Genomic DNA, 25,904 nt, shown 5'->3' on the forward strand with positions numbered 1-25,904 from the left:
ACAAAGTACACAAACTAGATAGCTTAAAACAACAGCAATTTATTATCTCATAGTTCTGGAGCCAGAAGTCCAAACTGAGGTGTTAGTAGAACCACACTCCCTCTGAAGCCTGTAGGGGAATCCTTCCTTGTCTATTCCTAATTTCTGTTGGTTTCCCAGCAATCTTTGGTATTCCTTGGCTTGTAGATACATCACTCCAATCCTCTGTCTTCACATGGTGTTCTCCGAGTCTCTGTCTTCACATAGTAATCTTATAAGGGCCAATCATATAGGGGCCCACCCTTCTCCAGTATGATCTCATCTTAACTAACTACATTTAAGATGATCCTATTTCCAAATAAGGTCATATTCTGAGGTGTAGGGGGTTAGGATTTAATGCTTCTTTTTCAAAAAGACACACTTCAACCAATAACACCTTTCCCTCACTAAAAAATCAGATAAGTCATGAATCATTAATCTGGTTAATCAGCACAAAATCTCAATATCTTTCAAATCAATGTTTTCTCTACTCCATCATCTCCATTCTCCTCCTTTACGTGCACACACACACACACACAACCTGTTCTCGCTCCATTCTCACTGTTCTGTCTCCTTTACACACACACACACACACCTGTTCTCCATTCTCACTGTCACACACACAACACACCGTTCTCACTCCATTCTCACTGTTTCCACTCTTAATCATCAATTCTCTTCTGCACTACTTAAAAGTTTCTTAAACTCTCTCATCTGCTTGGTTTCAACCACACATCTCCAAACCATTTATGCTATCACCCAGATGATCTTTCAAAAGGAAAATCTAATCATGTTATTCCTCTACTACCACCATCCTCTTCTACTCATCCTCTTCTACTCTACTTTTGTCGTCTAAAGGAGAAACTATATAAAGCACCTTCTTCAACCTTTTGCCACTCTCATATGCACTCTATCCCCCAGATAAACCAAACTGCTTCTGGTGTCACATCTTTTTGCTTTTACACATGGTGATCCTTAACTAAAATGCTCTCTGTTCCTGAGCACTTGACGTATTTTACTAGCCTTAAACTCCCTTGAACCACCAAGAATTGCCAACACTTTTTGGTGCTGTTACCCTTCTTATTTTCCTCTACTATTGTACTTATCACATGGTATTCCAACCCGTCTAAGTTTGCTTTTTTCTCTTAACTACACCTGAAGTCTACCTCAAGGTCAGACATCTTTTGTGCACCTAGCACACAGCATGTTGTCTGTTCCATAGTAAATATTATTGAACTAGATTTTTCAGTAGTTTTTTTCTTTTTACAGTAAGACTTACTCTGAAACTTTCGCTTGAAGGGAAACATTTAACATGTTACCAAGAGCCACTAAAAAGCAGCTAAAAAATAATTTTGGAAAAAAGAGTTTTAAAAATCACTGCTTGTGAAAGAATGATCAGAATAACTTTAAAATATCTTAAATACATTACTCATTGCACATCTATTAGAATGGCTAATATTTTTTAAAAAGCTGACAAGTGCTAAAGAACATGTAGGACAACTGAACCTCTCATACATGGTTGACAAGAACGCAAAATGGTATAAACCCTCTTGGAAAGAGTTTAGCAGCTTCTCTTGAAGTTAAATATATACTTACAATATGACAGAGCCAGTCCACTAAATTAAGTAAATTTTAATAAATTAAAACTTAACACTCACACAAAAATCTGTATCCAAATGTTCATAACAGCTTTATTTGAAATCGTCAAAAACAAAATGCCTAAATGTCCTTCAGTGAGTGAGTGAATAAACCATGGTACATATTCAATACAAACAATGGAATACCAGCTAGCAATGGATAAATTCTAAAGTACATGATGCTCAGTAAAAGAAGCCAGTCTCTAAAAGTCACATGCTACCTAATTGGTAAAAACAAAATTATAGGGAAGAAATCCTTAACCATTCCCAGTGAAGACAGGTCAGGGAAGAATTTGGCCACAAAGGGCCAGTACTGAGGGATCATCTGGTAGTGACTGAACTGTTCTGCATCTCGATTGTGGTAGTGGTAGTGGTTCCACAAATCCATAAACGTGCCAAAATTCATCAAATTATAGACTTAAATGAAAATTTAATTTTACTGGATGTAAATTTAAAAATTAACAAATACATGTATTACTTCCCAGGCATGAGGGTTAGCTGCCTTTTTCCTCTACTCCCATGTACCTTAGCCCTAGACCTGAGAAAGATTAATTTATGTGAGGAGAAAGGTGGAGCAGACTAAAAAAATGGCTTTGAGGTAGATTATCAAGGAGTTTGCTACAACATTATGAATATTTATCTTAAAAGACTGGATTATGAGATAACAATCTATAATTTTAGAGAAAGACAAAGGTGAAGAGGTATTAAAGAGAGCAAATAGACCTGAAAATTAAAGAATGGATCGTCTCCCTACCTTTCACCTCTGTCCTATAGCACCATGACTTAATAATTCTATCTTCATCTGACTTGCTTTTTCATGTGCTTCTGCTACACACAAAATGATTGAAGAAAAAGAAATTTAATTTTAAGAAGATATAAATCCATTTTTATTTCAGTACTTCAAATCTAAAATAAAAGGGATTAATCAGCTGGCTACAGTTTTCGCATCAAAAGCTCTAAACGATGAACAATTTCTTAAAAGTCTGGTGGAATTTAATTTGGCATTAAATGTAAAGGGGAGCTAATACATCTGAGGAAATGATATCTAGCATATTTAGTATTTTGCACTTGTCTCTGCTGCCTGCTTTTCTTCCACAGCCCTGCTCCCCTTCTGACTTTTATTGCTTCCTCCTTTTCTTCCCTGCCCTCCTAAACAGTGTATGATGCCCTTTAGTTCCTCAGTGCCTCCTAGAAACTTGCCACAAGTCTAAATTATCTACCTGCTTTTAGGAATGACCACACAAAATACAATTCATCTCAAAGGCTGTGAATTAAAATGTGGTTATAAAATTCAAATACTGTGGAGCTCTATTTATAAAACATGATAATAGGAAATATAAGTAGTCTAATAGGACATTTAACATATATCTAATGTAAGTCTATGGGGTTGCACAGAGTCAGACACGACTGAAGTGACTTAGCAGCAGCAGGAGTAATGTAAGTACTAACACTAATTTACAGTAATTAAAAAAAAAAAAAAGAATGTGTGTCTTTCAGATTATAACTTTTCAGTATACTTGGCTACTAATATGTACTTAGAATACCGAGAGTTGAATAAAGTCAAAATTATTACATTTTGTAAAATAAAATATGCATATATTAACAAAAATACTTTAAAATTATTTAATAATTTCCCCATTGTTAGGCCTTTGGGTTGAGATTATGTGACTAAGTCTTTTACTGAGATGGAACTGCAGAAATAAGGTGTTTGAGAAGCTCTTTGCAGTTATTGAATAACTGACAGTTTTCCATTTTCTTCTGTCCATTTATAGAATAAACTCTGGGTAAACTCTAAGAGGTGCTGTGAGCCACATGCCTGTGCAAAAACAGTTCTACATAATGTTTCCTTGTGAATCAACAATTAAGGCAAACATATCAATATTATCTTTCTGCTGCCTTGGTTACTCACCTAAAAAAGATGGTCAAAAATGAAAATTTGGAAAAGGGAAGGGGTTGGTGAGTAGAAAACAGAACACCTGGCTATTAGGTAACTACTCCTTCCAGAAACACTCTCTGCATTATGAAATACCATTTGCTGAATTTCAACCTTTAGAACTATACTGAATGCCAAAATGAATACTTTAAAACTCTCAATGCTATTCTAACAAACTTCAGATGTATCCAGTGTTGGAATTTGATGGCATTAATTAAGAAATTATTGAATCATAGTAAGAATGTAAAAGAAATATTGGTTCCAAATAAGAGTATAAAAGAAAACCTCACCTAAGTTTCCAGGCCCACAAAGAAAGATTTCTTTTAGCTAAACTATATACGATAACATGTGAAACCATAACTTATAACATGAAGTTTCATAAATGAGAAAAGTGTCACATTAGATTTTTTCTAACATAAAAATCAGTTCTTTAAATAGTTCTCATTTCTTTCTTAAGTTATATAACAAACATTTTCTTATACAGAATATATGGACGATAATGCTGATGTTAATACAATGTAATTTTCAATTAAAATATAAAATTTAGCAAATATTTTCTTTTGCTCACAGGAAAAATGAATTCTAGGTTTCTCATATTAAGACATTATTTCATTAGTATAAGATGTGAATTATTACTATTCTTCAGTCTTTTCTGAATCTTGTTCAGCCCTGGGAAAATCTACTTCATACTTCTTTTTGAGATTACTTAAATATGTTCGTAAACTGTCTGGATCCAATTGAGAGTTTCTAGCAGTTTGAACAAGTCTAGTAGCTAGATGGTACACAGCTCTCTGTCTTTCCATCTCAGGAGCACTCCTTTGGTTTTGCTGTTATTGAAAAAAATATAGATAAAAATTAAAATATGATTCTTATTTTGGCAATATTCTATCTCCTTTCATAGAAATAATTCAATGGCTAACCAATATTTTTGGATAAGTCAGTCCCATCCAACTAGCAAATAATATACCAGAAAAAATAAATATTGTTTTGGAGAATAAAATTTCTCATGAGTATTTACGACTTTATGACAGATCCTAATCCTTGAAAACCATTCTTCAATGAAAAAAATCTGCTAAATGGTTCAAGTTTCTCAATACAACACCAAAATGTAATAGAAAATCCACTAGAATTATGTCCTACAAGCACTTTATCATTGAAAAGTTATGGGAAAATAACATTCTGCTAATTACTATGCAGTGTTCATAATTTTAAATGTCACTCAGAGTACTACTCTGCTATCTCCTACTTTAGTTCCCCAGCAGATAAACTGGTGGACAGAATGGGTCATCAGTAAACTGTCCCTCAATAGGGTTCATATATAGAAATTGCTAGAGTCTAAAAGAAAATACTGCTTCAGGGATAAATTACATTTTTTAAAATAAGCAACACAAATAGCTAGTTAAAATTATGCCTTAATTCTTAACAAATTATACTTAAGGATACCCAAGAAATAATGCTTAAAATGGGACTCTTCTAATACTTTGGAGGACCTTTGGATATTCAGTCCTTGAATACCTCCCTTCAGGGTTGGGAGTACAACTAGAAAATTCTTCATTCCCTTTTTTGCCTGAGCTAGATAGAGGAATCAGCATTTTTTCAATCTTAACTTTTTATGTAAAGACTTAGTTTCCATCCTCTAAGGGAAATACAATCCTTTCAACTCCTTCTAAATAGCCATGAATTTTAGGTAGCCAGGAACTCCTTCTCTCTCTTACTGTCACTGTAGAAAAACTGCATACAACTCCATGAGATAGAACATTGATCCATCCATCTATCTGCTATACTGACTGATCAACTATCCATTTATCATTTAAACAACAATTATAGCTATTATTATCTATATTCCAGATCCCATAAATTCTATTTACGACTACAGGGGATACAAAATGTCATCCTGACATGACAATGGAACTCAAAAAGCTCAGTCTTACAGTGAAACATACATGTTTACAAGCAATTGATTAATCATGAAAAGTTCCATAAGGGAGATACAAAATTGTTCAGAGGAAAGAAAGTTCACTTCCAGCTTGGGTCAAGAAAGGCTTCAAAAGGATGGAGTATGGGTAGCCATTCCTTTCTCTAGGTGATCTTTCCAACCCAGAGACCGAACCCAGGTCTCCTACATTACAGGCAGTTTTTTACTGTCTGGGCCACCAGGGAAGCCCCATTTAATATGAATCTTGATGGACAGAAGAGCCTCAAAGGAAAGATATTCCAGATGGAGGAAACAGAGAAAGCAAACATGTTAGAAAATGTGGTACACAATCAGGTCAAAATGATGAAACGACAAGTAACTCAATGTGGCAGAAATGTAGAAAAGGAAGGGAACCTACTGAGATATAATTAAGAAGAAGAATTCATAGACTCTTAAGCATCCATGGGAGATGTGAAAGTGAAGAGAAGAAAAGGTTTTTCAAAAGATGAGAAATTTAATTTTGGACCTATTGAAGAGAAAATGTAAGTTAAGGTTTTAAGAAGAAATATGGAGAAAAATATACAGATTGAGTCAAAAAGAAATGAAAATGGAGGCTGAGGAAAGGATGAGAATCACCAAGAGTACAGAATTCTAAACAAAGAAATGGTAAAATCTTAGGAATACTTCTATTTGGTAGATGGAATAATAGAAAGCACCAGTGAAGAAGGGAAAGAAGTAATCACCAAAGAAGTAGAAGAATGGGAATTACTCAGTAAAATATTCAGCTAAAGAGAGGTTATATTAATTTTCAGTGGATAAAATTAGCCTGTCTTGAATATATGTTGAGCAGCATCAGGAAATCTAAAAACTGGAAGACTACTGGAGAAGTTGCCCATAATTGGAATTTGGCAAGAAGAATTGTGAAGAACTAGGTAATAAGAGGCTCTTCAGAACTGGACCACTACCAAAATCACTGGTGAAAAATTCCAATGGAATAACTAGGCAAGTAAAGTCGTAAGAGCAGTTGAGGTCAAAAGACTGACAAACCAAAAAGACAAACAAACCAAAAAAACTGAAGGCAGGTTAAGAAAGGGTAAAAGATAAAAGAAAGGTTAATACTGAAGAAAATTTATACTGCACCTACTTTAGTTTACTGAACAGGATGGATTCTTAAAACAATATAAAGCAACCTGATGCAACAACAACAACAAAAAAAAGATTTCCAAATTTTCAGTTACCAGATATAAATTCAGTGTTGGATCTACTTCTTCCTAGCAAATCACTTAATCTCTGTGAACCTCAGCTGTAAAAATGTAAGTAAAAATGATAACTTTATTATTTATCTTTAATTAAACCTAACTACTTCATGAAAAGTTATGAGGCTTATATATGATAATGGATACAAGAGCTTTGAAAACTATTTTAAAAGATATGAAATGTTGTGCATAGTGTTTCTTTTTTTTTTTTCTTTTGGCTGTGCCAAATCTTAATTGCAGCATGTGGAATCTTCAGTGTGGCATGTTGGGATCTAGTTCCCTGACTAGGGATCAAGCCCAGGCCCCTACATTGGGAGCGTGGAGCCTTAACCACTGGACCACCAGAGAAGTACTTTGATTTTTATTTTTAATGCTTATTTAAAGAGATTTCTTTTCTTATCATAAAGTCAGTGTAGCAATAAGTACTAGATGAACTGAACTGTTTAACTTTTGTTTCCTATCTTATTAGTAGATTTTCTAGGGACAGTTATAATACATCAAACCAAAAAAGTTTTGAGAAGTAAAAAGGATTTCCTTTATTTAGGAAATAGGTTTTGTTTTAAATGTTTTAATTTTTACTTATTATATATTTAGACCCAAGACCATAATAAGCATGTATACTACAAGTATTTTCTTAATTTGAAAAATAATTCTTATTGCTAAAATTTCCTTACCAAAATCTGTCTGGTAATTTGAGTTGTGATGTCTTTGGCATCCAAGACAATTGATGGTGGAAGTGATGACACCTCTGCAGCTTTTAATCCTAAAATTATAAACAATGGGACTTCAGTATTATTACTTGTAGTTTTGCTATGTTTGTTTTAATCAGTATTAATCTTTTCTTCACAGATTTAAACTTCCTTTCTTAGGCATTTAAGAACCACTTACTTCTTAAAATTATGTTTTTCCAAGTTCTGGGTGACAACTTACCAATTATTAGATTTAATTACTTGCTAAGACATGTAAGACAAATTAGAATATCAATTACCTCTCAAGATACCTCTGAGACAGAAAATATGAAAGGGAAAGGAAAAAGGTAATTAGAAAATCAGATAATAGTAATAACACTGAAATTCCAACTACAAATTCAGTTGGTTTATAAGTCAATGGACATAATGGGTTTTGCAGAACAGAAGAAAGTGTAGTCACAGATAAGCTTACAGCTGAGTATTCACATATTTAGTAGATTAATGAGAGAGGAATTTCTCAGAAGTCATAACAGTAGGTGACTACTCCATGGAAATTCAAATACCAGTAATATTCTCATGCTCTTAGATTTTTATTGTATCAGTGTCTCACAGATTTTCTACTTTATGCTAATAGTTTATTTATTCCTTTAGAGGCAATAGAAGCAACATCAACATTTATTTAAAAGTTACTAACTGCTAGGCACTGTGCTAGACAGTTCATATTTGATAATTCATCTAATCCTCACAAATCCACACATATCACCATTTAATAGATAAAGCTGAGGCTTATAAAGATTAAACATCTAATACAAATTAAGTTATACATTTGATTTTCCCATTTCAAATAGCAAAGGAAAGATGCTTTTTTTTTACTCTCACAAAGAACAGTCATAGCTAAAATAATTTTGGGAAATTTATCTGTAAAAGTCCACTTTGTGGGTCGTCTGCATAGTGGCTCTATAGTGGGGCTAATGGCAACTTTCTCCAAGCGGACTTATGCCATATGCCATGCCTCCCAGGTCTGCTGTAGCCAGACCCCTTGTCCCTGTGGCAGGTCACTGCTGTCCTATTCTTCCACAGCAGACACTCAAACATTCAAAAAGCAGGTCTGGCTCAGTTTCTTGTGAGGTTGCTGCTCCTTTCCCTGGGTTCTGGTGCATACAAGGTTTGTTCGCTCCCTCTGAGTCTCTCTGGCGAGTCTGAGATTTGATTTTAAAACATGATTGCATCCCTCCTATCGTCTTGTTGGAGCTTCTACTTTGCCCTTGGACACAGGATATGTTTTTTTGGTGGATCCAACATTCTCCTACAGATGGTTGTTCAGCAACTAGTCGCACTTTCGGTGTACTCGGAGGAAAAGATGAGCGCAGTTCTTTCCACTCCACTATCTTCAGTTCAGTACAGTTCAGTCGCTCAGTCATGTCCGACTCTTTGCAACACCATGAACTGCAGCACACCAGGCCTCCCTGTCCATCATGAACTCCCGGAACCTACCCAAACGCTTGTCCACTGAGTCGGTGATGCCATCCGACCATCTCATCCTCTGTCATCCCCTTCTCCTCCTGCCCTCAATCTTTCCCAGCATCAGGGTCTTTTCAAATAAGTCAGCTCTTTGCATCAGGTGGCCAAAGTATTGGTGCTTCAGCTTTAGCATCAGTCCTTCCAGTGAACACCCAGGACTGATTTCCTTTAGGATGGACTGGTTGGATCTCCTTGCAGTCCAAGGGACTCTCAAGAGTCTTCTCCAACACCACAGTTCAAAAGCATCAATTCTTCGGTGCTCAGCTTTCTTCACAGTCCAACTCTCACATCCATACATGACTACTGGAAAAACCATAGCCTTGACTAGATGGACCTTTGTTGACAAAGTAATGTCTCTGCTTTTCTTTTTTTTTAATTTATTTATTTTAATTGGAGGCTAATTACTTTACAATATTGTATGGGTTTTGCCATACATCAACATGAATCTGCCACAGGTATACACGTGTTCCCCATCCTGAACCCCCCTCCCACCTCCCTCCCCATACCATCCCTCTGGGTCATCCCAGTGCACCAGCCCCAAGCATCCTGTATCATGCATTGAACCTGGACTGGCAATTCGTTTCATATATGATATTATACATGTTTCAATGCCATTCTCCCAAATCATCCCACCCTCTCCCTCTCCCACAGAGTTCAAAAGACTGTTGTATACATCTGTGTCTCTTTTGCTGTCTTACATACAGGGTTATTGTTACCATCTTTCTAAATTCCATATATATGCGTTAGTATACTGTATTGGTGTTTTCTTTCTGGCTTACTTCACTCTGTATAATAGGCTCCAGTTTCATCCACCTCATTAGAACTGATTCAAATGTATTCTTTTCAATGGCTGAGTAATACTCCATTGTGTATATGTACCACAGCTTTCTTATCCATTCAATGTCTCTGCTTTTTAATATGCTGTCTATGTTGGCCATAACATTCCTTCTAAGGAGTAAGTGTCTTTCAATTTCATGGCTGAAATAACCATCTGCAGTGATTTTGGAGCCCAAAAAAATAAAGTCAGCCACTGTTTCTACTGTTTCCCCATCTATATGCCATGAAGTGATGGGACCGAATGCCATGATCTTAGCTTTCTGAAGGTTGAGCTTTAAGCCAACTTTTTCACTCTCCTCTTTCACTTTTATCAAGACGCTCTTTAGTTCTTCACTTTCTACCATAAGGGTGGTGTCATCTGCATATTTGAGGTTACTGATATTTCTCCCAGCAATCTTGATTCCAGCTTGTGCTTCATCCAGCCCAGCATTTCTCATGATATACTCTGCCACTATCTTAGATTTAGATTATACCAAAGAAGTTCTTGTACTGTTGCACAGTTCTAGGGCTCACAACAGATTTCCCAACCTGGGAACCTGGCAAAGGGCCTGAGAACCCTGAGGGAATTTGACTTTGAAGGGATTTGATAACAAAACTTCCAAAGGACTGGGGAAACAGACTCTTCAAGGGCACAACAAAACCTTGTGTACACCAGGACCCAGGAGACAGGAGCAGTGACCCCACAAGAGGCTGAACCAGACTTGCCTGTGAGTGTCCAGAAGTCTCTGATGGAGGTGTGGGTTGACAGTGGCCTGCCAAGGGTCAGGAGCACTGACCACAACAGTCCTGGGAGCTGCATTGCACTGGGGTAAGTCCTTTGAAGGAGGTCACCATTACCACCATTACTCCTGCAATAGTTTGGCCTGAGGCCAAACTACAGGGAGGGACCACAACCACACCACATCAGCAGAAAATTGGATTAAAGATGTACTGAGGATGGTCCTACCCATCAGAGCAAGACCCAGTTTTCCACACAGGGGGTCCCTCCCATCAGGAAGTTTCCATAAACCTCTTATCCTCATCCATCAGAGGGCAGATAGAATGAAAACCACAGTCACAGGAAACTAACCAAACTGGTCACATGGATCACAGACTTGTCTAACTCAATGAAACTATGAGCCATGCTATGTAGAGCCACTCAAGACAGACAGGTCATGCTGGGGAGTTCTGATAAAATGTGGTCCACTGGAGAAGGGAACAGCAAACCATTTAAGCATTCTTGCCTTCACATCCCATGAACAGTATGAAAAGGCAAATATATGACACTGAGAGATGAACTCCCCAGGTCAGTAGGGCCCAATATGGTACTGGAGAAGAGTGAGAAATAGCTCCAGAAGGAATAAAGAGGCTGAGTCAAAACAGAAACAACACCCAGTTGTGGGTGTGTCTAGTGGTGAAACTAAGTCTAATGCTGTAAAGAACAATATTGCTTAGGAATCTGGAATGTTAGGTCTGTGTTTCCAGGTAAATTGGAAGTGGTCAAACAGGAGCTGGCAAGAGTGAACATCGACATTTTAGCAATCAGTGAACTAAAATGGAGTGGAAAGGGTGAATTTAATTCAGATGAACATTACATCTAGTACTGTGGTGAAGAATCCCTTAGAAGAAATAGAGTAGCCCTCATAGTCAACAAGAGTCCAAAATGCAGTACTAGGGTGCAATCTTAAAAATGACAGAATGATCTCTGTTCATTTCCAAGGCAAATGATTCAATACCACAGTAATCCAAGTCTTTGCCCCAACCACTAATGCCAAGGAAGCTGAAGTTGAGTAGTTCTATGAAGACCTACAAGACCTTCTAGAACTAACACCCAAAAAAGATGTCCTTTTCATTATAGGGGACTAGAATGCAAAAGTAGGAAGTCAAGAGATACCTGGGTAACAGACAAGTTTGGCCTTGGAGTACAAAATGAAGCAGGGCAAAGGTTAACAGAGTTTTGCTAAAAGAAAGCACTGGTCATAGCAAACACCCTCTTCCAACAAAACAAGAGACAACTCTACACATGAAAATCACCAGATGGTTAATACCAAAATCAGACTGATTATATTCTTTGTCGCTGAAGATGGAGAAGCTCCATACAGTTAGCAAAAACAAGACCAGGAGCTGACTGTGGCTCAGATCATGAATTCTTTATTCCAAAATTCAGAGTTAAATTGAAGATAGTAGGGAAAAATCACTAACCATTTGAGTATGACCTAAATGAAATCCCTTACAATTATACAGTGGAAGTGACAAACAGATTCAAAGGATTAGATCTGGTAGACAGATTGCCTGAAGAACATTATATAGGAGGTGGTGATCAAAACCATTCCCAAGAAAAAGAAATGCTAAAAGGCAAAATGGTTGTCTGAGGATGTCTTACAAATAGCTGAGAAAAGAAGAGAATTGAAAGGCAAAGGAGGAAAGGAAAGATATACCCATCTGAATGCAGAGTTCCAAAGAATAGCAAGGAGAGATTAGAAAGCCTTCCTCAGTGATCAATGCAAAGAAATAGAGGAAAACAACAGAATGGGAAAGACTAGAGATCTCTTTAAGAAAATGAGAGATACCAAGGGTGCATTTTGTGCAAAGATAGGCACAATAAAGGACAGAAATGGTATGGACCTAACAGAAGCAGACGATATTAAGAAGAGGTGGCAAAAATACATAAAAAACTACACAAAAAAGATCTTAATGACCCAGATAACCACAATGGTGTCATCACTCACCTAGAGGAAGCATGTTGGAGTGCGAAGCCAAGTGGGCCTTAGGAAGCATCACTACAAACAACGCTAGTGGAGGTGATGGAATTACAGCTGAGCTATTTCAAATCCTGAAAGATGATGCTGTGAGAGTGCTGTACTCAATACGCCAGCAAATTTGGAAAACTCAGCAGTGGCCATAAGACTGGAAAAGGTCAGTTTTCCTTCCAATCCCAAAGAAGGGCAGTGCCAAAGAATGTTCAAACTACAACACAATTGCACTCATCTCACATGCTAGCAAAGTAATGCTCAAAATTCTCCAAGCTAGGTTTCAATAGTACGTGAACCAAGAACTTCCAGATGTTCAAGTTGGATTTAGAAAAGGCAGAGGAACCAGAGATCACATTGCCAACATCCACTAGATGATAGAAAATGCAAGAGAATTCCACAAAAACATCGACTTCTGCTTCATTGACCAGGCTAAAATCTTTGTGTGGATCACAACAAACTGTGGAAAATTCTGAAAGATATGGGAATACCAGACCACCTTACATGCCTCCTGAGAAATCTGTATGCAGGTCAAGAAGCAGCAGCTAGAACCAGACATGGAACAACGGACTGGTTCCAAATTGGGAAAGGAGTACATAGAAGCTGTATATTGTCTCCCTGCTTATTTAACTTTTATGCAGAGTAAATCACGTGAAATGCTGGGCTGGATAAAGCACAAGCTGGAATCAAGATTGCCAGAAGAAACAGCAATAACCTCAGATATGCAGATGACACACCCTAGTGGAAGAAAGTTGAGAGGAACTAAAGACCGTCTTGATGACAGAGAAAGACGAGAGTGAAAAAGCTGGCTTAAAATTCAACATTCAGAAAACGAAAATCATGGCATCTGGTCACATCACTTCTTGGCAAATAGATGGGGAAACAATGGGAACATTGAGAGACTTTATTTTCTTGGGCTCCAAAATCACTGCAGATGGGGACAGAAGCCATGAAATTAAAATACATTTGCTCCTTGGAAGAAAAGCTATGACAAACCTAGACAGCATGTTAAAAAGCAGAAACATTATTTTGCCAACAAAGGTCTGTATAGTCAAAGCTATGGTTTTTCAGTAGTCATGTATGAATGTGAGAGTTGGACCATAAAGGCTGAGCACCGAAGAATTAATATTTTTGAACTGTGGTGTTGGAAAAGACTGATAGTTCCCTGGACTGCAAGGATATCAAACCGGTCAATCCTAAAGGAAATCAATCCCAAATATTCATTGGAAGGACTAATGCTGAAGCTGAAGCCCCAATACTTTGGCCACCTGATGAGAAGAGAAGAGCCAACTCACTAGAAAAGACCCTGATGCTAGGAAAGACTGAAGGCAGGAGGAGAAGGGGATGATAGTGCACGAGATGGTTGGATGGCATCACCGACTCAGTGGACATGAGTTTGAGCAAGCTCCAGGAGATGGTGAAGGACAGGGAAGCCTGGTGTGCTGCAGTCCATAGTTCATGAAGAGTCAACATGACTGAGTGACTGAACAACAAATATAAAAGTCAATTGAAAATTCCCTGAATCTGTCAACTTTACATGTATCATAATGATTTAGATAGAAAATATCTAACCAATTTTATGAACACACATAATTTGGTAACACATTCCATTTTAAGACTTAAGATTTAATTATCAAGTTCTCCAAATTTGAAGAGGAAGGACCTTGTTACTAAAAGAGTGTCTAAGAAATATATAATTTCCAATTCAGTATATAACATTCAAGTACAACTAAATTACATTTTCCTAAGTATAGAAACTATACTTCTGGGGCTCCCATGTATTATAATTCTACATAGTTACTGTTAATATGTTTTTGAAACAAGCTTAATACATAAAAATGTGAATTTGACATAGAAAATACAGTCTTAGAGCATATAAGCATTCAAAAGAATGAAAGATAAAATTGCTTAGACTGATAGTCAAATAAACAGGAAAGAAAGTTTATCTTATGAGAATAAATAGTATTTCAGCATATACACACATTTATATACACAGATATATATATATAGTATACAAATATAAAATTTTTATAAGCATACCATAATTTTTTTCTTCTGTGAGTCCCTTAGAAAGTTTGTAGGTATACAAGATTGCTTCTTTATTTCTTGAAGTGTTCTTTACATGTTGAACTTCAAAATGCATGTTTTCTACATTAGGATACAGAACATCTATCTGGCACAGTTCCAGGAAATGTGTAGCAAACAGTGTAAATGCCTAAAATATATAATGAATATCAGCATTTTTAAATGCACTAGAAAATTTTATTTTAACTATTTAAACATAAAATTTATTTTAACTTATTAAGTAGCTTCACAGAAATGTAATGAAACTGGTGAACTTTGAGGCCAACATGGTCAACTCATCTTAAAATATTTTGAAATTTTATATTCAATGAGGGAAATATTTATTATGTTTATAGAAACACATGTATGTTACATTATGGAAAAGAGGACAAATGCAAAAATCCTAAAAGAAAGAATCTGAAGATATTTAAAGGATGTTTACCAGAAATATAGCTATTAACTGAGGTAATCATTTATTAGAGAAGTTACCCACAAACAAAATCATAACATTTCCCTCACTTTAAAAAAACTTTACCTTAAAAGTAGATTCCTCCCATATATAAGCAGTTTAGGGAAAGTGAAATCAGTGGATTATCTTAGGTATTTGAAACTGCATAGGTTTTTGCTTTTATATTTGCATTATTTTAGGGTTAGGTACTTATACAGGGGGAAAAAAAGGTTGAGAATACTGCTTAGTACAATGATTCTTCAAGTTTAGTAATCCCCTGGGGAGCTTGTTAAAGATGCAAATTATTGATGTTTATCCCCCTCACATTCTCAATCAGCAACTGTAATTTAGGGCCCCAGGAAATTGCATTTTCTCTAAGCACTTTAGGTGATTTTGATGGAGATGGTTCAAGTGACTTAAGACCAGCACAGTGGCTTCCCACCCTGTGTTCAGAGTTACTGAGGCAGATATGACTAATTATGTTTTAAGACACCAGTGAGAAATAAAATATAAGATTAGTGGAAAATTTAAACAGTAAAACATTAAAAAGAAAATATTTGACTGGCAAATGACTATCAGTTATGGAAAGCAGTTAGCAAGGTTTTGTATATGACAGAAAAATATGTAATAAATCTCAACTATTAAGCAAATCAAAAGGGGGTATAAAACAAACAAAGTTTATAAAGCAACAGGAAAATTATTTCTTAGAAATTTATTTTAGGAAAGGCAGAGGAAACAGATCAAATTGCCAACATCCACTGGATCATCAAAAAGGCAAGAGAGTTCCAGAAAAACATCCATTTCTGCTGTATTGACTATGCCAAAGTCTTTGACTGTGTGGATCACAATAAACTGTGGAAAATTCTGAAAGAGATGGGAATACCAGACCACCTGACCTGCCTCTTGAGAAACCTATATGCAGGTCAGGAAGCAGCAGTTCGAACTGGACATGGAACAACAGACTGGTTCCAAATAGGAAAAGGAGTATATCAAGGTTGCATATTGTCACCCTGCTTATTTAACTTAAATGCAGAGTAAATCATGCCATAACGGTGGTGTCATCTGCATATCTGAGGTTACTGATATTTCTCCCGGCAATCTTGATTCCAGCTTGTGCTTCTTCCAGCCCAGCGTTTCTCATGATTTACAATCACCACCTGGTTAAGGTTACAATTATTCGATGTCATTCTCCAAGGTCCATCTGTCCTCTGCACAGGCCAAATCAGTGCATTAAATGGGAATGTGCTGGAAATTACCACCCCTGCAACTTTCAAGTCCTTGATGGTGGCAATAATCTCTCCAATCTCTCTAGGAATAGGGTCCTGCCTTGGATTACTATTTTCCTAAATAAGAACAATAGTCTTGATGTTCAGTCACTGAGTCGTGTCTGACTCTTTGTGACCCCATGGACTGCAACAAGCCAGGCTTCCCTGTCCTTCACTATCCCCTGGAGTTTGCTTACACTCATGTCTATTGAGTTGGTGATGCCATACAATCATCTCATCCTCTGCCATCCACCTCTCCTCTTGCCCTCAATCTTTCCCAGCATCAGAGTCTCTTCCTAAATTGAGTTAGCTCTTCACATCATGTGGCCAAATTATTGGAGCTTCAGGTTCAGCATAAGTCCTTCGAATGAATATTCAGAATTGATTTTTAGGATTGATTAGCTGGATCACAATAAACTGTGGGAAATTCTGAAAGAGATGGCAATACCAGACCACCTGACCTGCCTCTTGAGAAACCTATATGCAGGTCAGGAAAACAACAGTTCGAACTGGACATGGAACAACAGACTGGTTCCAAATAGGAAAAGGAGTACGTCAAGGCTGTATATTGTCTCCCTGCTTATTTAACTTCTAGGCAGAGTACATCATGAGAAACGCTGGGCTGGAAGAAGCACAAGCTGGAATCAAGATTGCCAGGAGAAATATCAATCACCTCAGATATGCAGATGATACCACCCTTATGGCAGAAAGTGAAGAGGAACTAAAAAGCCTCTTGATGAAAGTGAAAGAGGAGAGTGAAAAAGTTGGCTTAAAGCTCAACATTCAGAAAACAAAGATCATGGCATCTGGTCCCATTACTTCATGGGAAATAGATGGGGAAACAATGGAAACTGTGTCAGACTTTATTTTTGGGGGCTCCAAAATCACTGCAGATGGTGACTGCAGCCATGAAATTAAAAGACGCTTACTCCTTGGAAGGAAAGTTATGACCAAACTAGATAGCATATTCAAAAGCAGAGACATTACTTTGCCAAAAAAGGTCCATCTAGTCAAGGCTATGGTTTTTTCCAGTGGTCATGTATGGATGTGAAAGTTGGACTGTGAAGAAAGCTGTACACCGAAGAATTGATGCTTTTGAACTGTTGTTGGAGAAGGCTCTTGAGAGTCCCTTGGACTGCAAGGAGATCCAACCATGCCATTCTGAAGGAGATCAGCCCTGGGATTTCTTTGGAGGGAATGATGCTGAAGCTGAAACTCCAGTATTTTGGCCACCTCGTGGGAAGAGTTGACTCATTGGAAAAGACTCTGATGCTGGGAGGGATTGAGGGCAGAAGGAGAAGGGGATGACAGAGGATGAGATGGCTGGATGGCATCACTGACTCGATGGATGTGAGTCTAAGTGAACTCTGGGAGTTGGTGATGGACAGGGAGGCCTGGTATGCTGCGATTCATGGGGTCACAAAGAGTTGGACACAACTGAGCGACTGAACTGAACTGAACTGAACTGAGCTTGATCTCCAAGCTGTCCAAGGGACTCTCAAGAATCTTCTCCAGAACCACAATTCGAATACATCAATTCTTCAGCACTCAGCCTTCTTTATGGTCCAACTCTCATATTCATACATGACTACTGGAAAAACCATAGCTTTGACTATACGGACTTTTGTCAGCAGAGTGATGTCTCTGCTTTTTAAGACTGTCTAGGTTTGTCATAGCTTTTCTTCCGAGGAGCAAGTGTCTTAATTGCATGGCTGCAGTCACTGTCTTCAGTGATTTTGGAGCCCAAGAAAATAAAGTCTGTCACCGGTTCCAGTTTTTCCCCATCTATTTGCCAAGAAGTGATGGAACCAGATGCCATAATCTTAGTTTTTTAAATGGTGAGTCTTAAGCCAGCTTTTTCACTCTGCTCTTTTACCCTCATCAAAGACTCCTGAGTTCCTCTTTGCTTTTTGCCATTAGAGTGGTATCATCTGCATATCTGAGGTCACTGATATTTCTCCCAGCAATCTTGATTGCAGCTTGTGCTTCCTCCAGCCTGGCCTTTTACATGATGTGCTCTGCATATAAGTTAAATAATCAGGGTGATAATATACAACCTTGACATACTACTTTCCCAATTTTGGACTAGTCTGTTGTTCCATGCCTGGTTCTAACTGTTGCTTTTTATACTGTATACAGGTTTCTCAGGAGACAGGTAAGGTGATCTGGTATTCCTATATCTTAAGAATTTTTCACTGTTTGTTATGATCCAGAGTCAAAGACGTAGCATAGTCAATGAAGCAGAAGCAGATTTTTTTTTTTTTTAATTCCCTTGCTTTTTCTATGATCCAGGAGCAGTACTGGTGGCTTTCATTTGTTCTCTCCTACCATAATAGTCCTCATTTCACAAAGTCATTCTCCTTGTTTCTTGTAAGTGATTGATTAAGAGTATCCATGATGATATTTTGCACATTTGTACCGGTAGATTACACTATGAACTATCAGTACCTTCTCCACTACTGGAAATGGAGTCATTAGTATTACAATCTAATAAGATTAGAAAGTCAATTCCTGAAAGTCTAGAACAGACTCAAAACATTCATTCTTAAATATTTGTTCCCCTAGAACCACTCTTGATAACAATCTGTATAAGGGTTCTCCAGAGAAACAGAATTAACAGGATGTGTGTGTGTGTGTGTGTATCTGTCTGTAGAGAGAAAGAAAAAAGATTCACTATAAGGAATGGGCTCACATGATTATGGAGACTGACAAGTCCCCACATCTGCAATCATCAAACTGGAGATTCAGGAAAGCTAATGATGTCATTCTGCTCCATGTCTAAAGGCCTGAAAACCAGGAGAGCCAAATGTGTAGTTCTAGTCTAAATGTTAGTAAACTCAAAACCCATAAAGAGCTGATGTTTCAGTTCAAGACCAAAGGCAGGAAAGAACTGATGTCCCAGATCAGAAGCAGTCAGGCAGGAGTTTTCCCCATACTCTAGAGGGTCAATTTTTTTCTTGTATTCAGGCCTTCAACTAGGCCCCACTCAAAAGTGACTGGATAGGACCCACTCACATTAGAAAGGGCAATCTGATTTACTCATTCTACTATTAATTCAAATACTAATGTCATCCAGCAACACCCTCACAGATACACCCAGAAAAAAAAAATGTTTGACCAAATGTCTGGGTACTCCATAGTCCTGTCAAGCTGACATATAAAATTAAGCATCATTATTACTAATTAGCTTTTACTCTCAGTAAGTAATATATATATCTTATTTATATCTGAAATTCTTATTAACTGAAATAGATTCAGAATTACAAAGGCTAATGTTATCTATGAATATTAGTTTTAACTTATCACATAACTTTGTTCAAGTATGAAACAAGATTGTTTTTCAAAGAAGAATGAAAAGAGACTTTTAAAAATTTATTTATTTTTGCTATACGAGGGCTTTCTCTAATTGTGGTAAGCAGGAGCTACTCTTTAGTTGCAGTGCATGGGCTTCTCATTGCGGTGGCTTCTCTTTTTACAGAGTATGGACCCTGGAGCACAACAGGCTCAGTAGTTGTGGTGCCCAGGTTTAGCTGCTCCATGGCTTGTAGGATCTTCCCAGGCCAGGTGTTAAACCTTTGTCCCCTGCATTGGCAGGTGGATTCTTAACCACTAACCCACCACATAAGTCCCCAAAGAAAAATCTTTTAAAAGAAAAAAAAAAGTTTGAAAGGGGAGGATTCCCTGGTGATCCAGTGGTTAGGCCCATACCACTAGTCCACTGCAGGGGCCATGGGTTCCATCCCTGGTCAGGGAACTGATTCCACATACTACACTGGGTGCCCAAAGTTTTAAAAATAAAAATAATAATAAATGTTTAAAAAAAGAAAACAAAGGCAAAAAAGATTTTTCTCATTCTATATATACTAAATCACTGTGGGCTCTTACTTAAGGTACAGAAACTCATCTTAGGAATATTCTAAGCTACTTTAATTATATAAAAATATTTTTAAGCTTTTTCATACCAATATATATTTTGATTATCTAAAACACTGTTTTACAAATTACCTTAATAACAGAGCAAAATTCATAGTCTGTTTTACACAGCTGATTTATGAAAAAAACATTTTTTCTAAAGGAATGAAATCTTAAGTAAAGATTTTCCATAAAGTGACTTCAGATGCCTGCTGCTGTTGCTAAGTCACTTCAGTCATGTCTGACTCTGTGTGACCCCATAGACGGCAGCCCACCAGGGTTCCCTGTCCCTAGGATTCTCCAGGCAAGAATACTGGAGTGGATTGCCATTTCCTTCTGCAATGCATGAAAGTGAAAGGGAAGTCGCTCAGTTGTGTCCGACTCTTAGCGACCCCATGGACTGCAGCCTACCAGGCTCTTCCGTCCATGGGATTTTCCAGGCAAGAGTACTGGAGTGGGGTGCCACTGCCTTCTCCAATGCCTCATTTACTTCATATTGTGATATTGCAGTCAATGTTATTACACATGAGTCAACTGAAATGTCTTCATGTTTTGCTATTTAATTTGATTAAAGCCAAGTGACTATTTCTGATATTATTGTTAATTCTTGATTTCTTTCCTTTCTATATCATGACTATTATAGTAACTGTTTCTGCTTCCATCAGAAATAAAGTAACAAAAATACAAATGCTATGGTATGTTTTTTTTTACCTACATGGTTTAAAGAGCTATCCACAGGTGCCTATAAAATTCACTTGTGATAAATCTATAATGGATACATTAAAAAAAGACTCAACACAATTATTTACCATTGCCAAGGTATGGAAACAACGCGTATCCATCAATAGATGAATGGATAAAGAATATGAGAGATATTTATATATGTGTGTGTGCGTGTGTGCTATGTGTACAAATATATAAATGAATACTTCACAGTCATAAAAAAATCAAAGATTTTAAATTGAAGTACAGATGACTTATAATATTTCAGATGTATAGCAAGAGAACATATACACTCTTTTTTCATATTCTTTTCCATTATAGGTTATTACAAGACATTAAATACAGTTCCCTACGCTATACAATAGGTCCTTATTTTTATCTATCCTGTATCTGTAGTGTTAATCTGTTCATCCCAAATTCCTAGTTTACCCTTCCCCACTTTCCCTTTTGGTAAGTTTAAATTTGTTTTCTATGTCTGAAAAAAGAATGAAATTTTGCCATTTGCAACAATACAGATGGACTTAGAAGGCATTATGCCAAGTGAAATAAAATCAGAGAGAAAGACATTACTGTATGATATAACTTATATATGAAATCTAAAAAATACAACAGACTAGTAAATAAAAAGAACAGACTTAGAGATACAGAAAACAAACTAGTATTTACTAGTGGGAAGAGGGAAGGAGGCAGAGGCAAAATACAGGCAGAGGGAATACAAAAGCAGATATTATAGGATTGTATGAAATCATCTGTGTGAAACTTTTGAAAATTGTAAGGCACTCGATAAAGCATAGAAATGGTATGGATGTAACAAAGGCAGAAGATATTAAGAAGAGGTGGCAAGAATACACAGAAAAACTGTACAAAAAAGACCTTCACGACACAAATAATCACGATGGTGTGCTCACTCATCAAGAGCCAGACATCCTGGAACGTGAAGTCAAGTGGGCCTTAGAAAGCATCACTATGAACAAAGCTAGTGGAGGTGATGGAATTCCAGTGGAGCTATTCCAAATCCTGAAAGATGATGCTGTGAAAGTGCTGCACTCAATATGCCAGTAAATTTGGAAAAGTCAGCAGTGGCCACAGGACTGGAAAAGGTCAGTTTTCATTCCAATCCCAAAGAAAGGCAATGCCAAAGAATGCTCAAACTACCGCACAATTGCACTCATCTCACAAGCAATACATGAACTGTGAACTTCCAGATGTTCAAGCTGGTTTTAGAAAAGGCAGAGGAACCAGAGATCAAATTGCCAATATCCGCTGGATCATCGAAATGCAAGAGAGTTCCAGAAAAACATCTATTTCTGCTTTATTGACTATGCCAATGCCTTTGACTGTGTGGATCACAATAAACTGTAGAAAATTCTGAAAGAGATGGGAATACCAGACCACCTGACCTGCCTCTTGAGAAACCTATATGCAGGTCAGGAAGCAACAGTTCGAACTGGACATGGAACAACAGACTGGTTCCAAATAGGAAAAGGAGTATGTCAAGGCTGTATATTGTCTCCCTGCTTATTTAACTTCTATGCAGAGTACATCATGAGAAATGCTGGGCTGGAAGAAGCACAAGCTGGAATCAAGATTGCCGGAAGAAATATCAATAACCTCAGATATGCAGATGACACCATCCATATGGCGGAAAATGAAGAGGAATTAAAAAGCCTGTTGATGAACGTGAAAGTGGAGAGTGAAAAAGTTGGCTTAAAGCTCAACATTCAGAAAACCAAGATCATGGTATCTAGTCCCATGGGGAAACAGTGAAAACCGTGTCAGACTTTTTTTGGGCTCCAAAATCACTGCAGATGGTGACTGCAGCCATGAAATTAAAAGACGTTTACTCCTTGGAAGGAAAGTTACGACCAACCTAGACAGCACATTCAAAAGCAGAGATAATTACTTTGCCAACAAAGGCCTGTTTAGTCAAGGCTATGGTTTTTCCTGTGGTCATGTATGGATGTGAGAGTTAGACTGTGAAGAAAACTGAGCACCGAAGAATTGATGCTTTTGAACTGTGGTGTTGGAGAAGACTCTTGAGAGTCCCTTGGACTGCAAGGAGATCCAACAAGTCCATCCTAAAGGAGATAAGTCCTGGGTGTTCATTGGAGGGACTGATGCTGAAGCTGAAACTTCAATACTTTGGCCACCTCGTGCGAAGAGTTGACTTATTGGAAAAGACCCTGATGCTGGGAGGGATTGGGGGCAGGAGGAGAAGGGGATGACAAAGGATGAGATGACTGGATGGCATCACTGACTCGGACATGAGTCTGAGTGAACTCCGGGAGTTGGTGATGGACAGGGAGGCCTGGCATGCTGCGATTCATGGGGTCACAAAGAGTCGGACACGACTTAGTGACTGAACTGAACTGAACCGATACAATTTTAAAGACTATACAATTAAAAAATTTTTTCTTTCAATAAAAAAAATTTTTTTAAAGGACTCGAAATTAGTGGATGCTTGGGGCTGGTGCACTGGGACCACCCAGAGGGAGGGTATGGGGAGGGAGGAGGGAAGACGGTTCAGGATGGGGAGCACGGGTATACCTGTGGCGGATTCATTTTGATGTTTGGCAAAACTAATACAATATTGTAAAGTTTAAAAATAAAATTAAATTAAAAAAAGAAAAATAAATAAATAAAATAAAAACACTGATGTAGCAAAAAAATAAAATAAAATAGAGAGGAATACCTTTAAGCTCAGCAGATGTTCACAAACAGCATAACAAATGCCAATACCTTCTTCTGTATTAGTACCTCTGCCAAGTTCATCAATTAATATGAGTGACTTGTCATTAGCATTATGTAGAATATATGCTACCTGAAAATATGATTCCAAAATTATTTATTGCAACCAAATAGCTGTCACTATTATAGCAAAAAAATGAAGAAAAATCCAGGTCCTTTTATTAGTTCATTTGAAATATATTTTGACAGAGAAAACCCGCTGAGCAGAAACTAACACATTGCTTTTCTTTCTAAAAATCTCATTACTGATAATTCTAATAGAATAGCTGATGTGTACATAAATAGACATATGCATAGAGTAAATAACCATTATCTAAAATATTGATGAATCAGATACAGTGAAATAAAGCAATGAATTAAATGTTTAAATAAACACAAAGATGGTCATTTTCTTGTTTAAGAGAGAATTGCTCAGTCATGTCTGACACTGTGACCCCATGGACTATATAGCCCATGGAATTCTCCAGGCCAGAATACTGGAGTGAGCAGCCTTTCTCTTCTCCAGAGAATCGTCCCAACCCAGGGATTGAACCCAGGTTTCCCGCATTGCAGGCAGATTCTCTACCAGCTGAGCCACAAGGTAAGTCGAAGAGTGCTGGAATGGGTAGCCTATCCCTTCTCCAGCAGATCTTTCCGACCCAGGAATCCAACCAGGGTTTCCTACTTTGCAGGCGGATTCTTTATCAACTGTTCCATGGTGAATCAATTGCTGTCATAAACACTCTGAACTATCTCTCAGTTAACATCTCTGTAGCCAGTAAAAATGAAAAGAAATATTTAGGAAAAAAGCATCCAAGCCCATTGATTTCTGAGTAAAATAAATTTAAATCATGCCTGATACAGACTTATGTTATGACACAACTGTTAACCATCATGGCCATTTTACCTTTCCATGGGACTAAGCTTCTTGAGAGCTAGGACCATTTAAAAATATGTCTCAAGCACCTAGTCTATTGCTATATTCCCCCATAGTTATTCAATACATACTAAATAATTATATAAATATCACATACGGTAAGCAAATGATAATTTTATTCCCTGTCTATCTAAAGAAAATTAGTAAACTGTACAGTGATCCAATAACCTATACCTACTAAAGATAGGCCAAAAGCTATACTGAATTCCTTTAACCCTTCATGTTTATTTGACATGTGCTCAGATCAAAAATAGATGCTGATACATACTTTGGCACAGGAAGTGAAAATTCCACAAGAGCACAAAAAGGGTGATTTTTAAAAAACCTTTTAACACCTTTTGTGATCTTTTATTTTAAAATCAAGCCTAACTATGCAAAATGTTTCTGAACAGGTCATTGCTTTCTGAAGTCTTTTATATATTCCATATAAAAACACGAAAGCACGTTTTTATCATTCACTAACACTAGCTTTTTCTTTAAAGCTGTATTTTTCAATAAAACATTTACTTCCATTTCCACAAGACAGAAATTAGGAAGCTGTCTTTGACTGCCCTCTGGCTCTTGTAGAGGAGTATAAACACATCTGCAAGCTTTAATATAAAAATACTTTCTTATGTTATAAGTATTGACCATTAGGATAATTCAATATTTTTTTAACATAAGGAAAGTTGAAATCAGGTACCTCTTTCATTTCCTTCATAAATGTTGATGAATTTGTTTCAATATCGTCATCAGTACTTATTCTTGTAAAAATTTGTTCAGCAATTCTAAAGGAAGAATATTCTGCTGGAACATATGATCCTATAAAATATAAGTCAAAGTAAACTGAGATGCTTTTATAAAATATAAGGACTACCAACACTTTGCTCTATCAACTCAGATTATTTAGTAGCCTATCTAAGGATTAATGTGGTGGAAATATCACAAGATATGGAATTAGAAGGCATGGCCCCGGCTCTGTCATTTACTTTACAACCTTGGACGGCACTTAAATTCTCCCAGCTTCATCTTCTTCACATATAAAATGGAAATGCTTACCCTACCTATTGTACAAAGTTATTTGCAAGTGAAAAAAAGATAATACATATTTGAGTACATAAGAAAGATTTGTTATAAATTTGATAAAAATTGTTAAATAGTATAGTCAGATGAGAATATTCAAAGTATGAAAATCTGAAGGAAATACTTATGAAGCTCAAGTTGATAAAAATCATTATAGAAAGGCATATTAAGAAATAGTTGCTATTAGAAAAGTACAGAACCATCCACAATTAGAATGAATGCAAAACATTA

The 25,904-nt window shown here is 37.0% G+C and overlaps 1 protein-coding gene across 1 annotated transcript in view; it reads right to left on the reverse strand.

Annotated features, from left to right (window-relative positions):
- Positions 1-1,683: 1,683 nt before the first annotated feature.
- MSH4 (mutS homolog 4) overlaps positions 1,684-25,904 on the reverse strand; it is a 95,755-nt gene continuing 71,534 nt past the window's right edge. Inside the window, exons 16-20 of the mRNA XM_027536854.1 lie at positions 25,294-25,412; positions 23,640-23,768; positions 14,576-14,750; positions 7,434-7,522; positions 1,684-4,415 (exon numbers count right to left, since the gene is read on the reverse strand). Coding sequence (XP_027392655.1) covers positions 4,224-4,415; positions 7,434-7,522; positions 14,576-14,750; positions 23,640-23,768; positions 25,294-25,412 — 704 coding nt within the window. The 3' untranslated portion in view covers positions 1,684-4,223. The remainder of the gene's footprint in view (positions 4,416-7,433; positions 7,523-14,575; positions 14,751-23,639; positions 23,769-25,293; positions 25,413-25,904) is intronic.

Source organism: Bos indicus x Bos taurus, chromosome 3 (genome assembly GCF_003369695.1).
Source record: "Bos indicus x Bos taurus breed Angus x Brahman F1 hybrid chromosome 3, Bos_hybrid_MaternalHap_v2.0, whole genome shotgun sequence".
In the NCBI taxonomy this organism is placed as follows: Eukaryota; Metazoa; Chordata; class Mammalia; order Artiodactyla; family Bovidae; genus Bos; species Bos indicus x Bos taurus.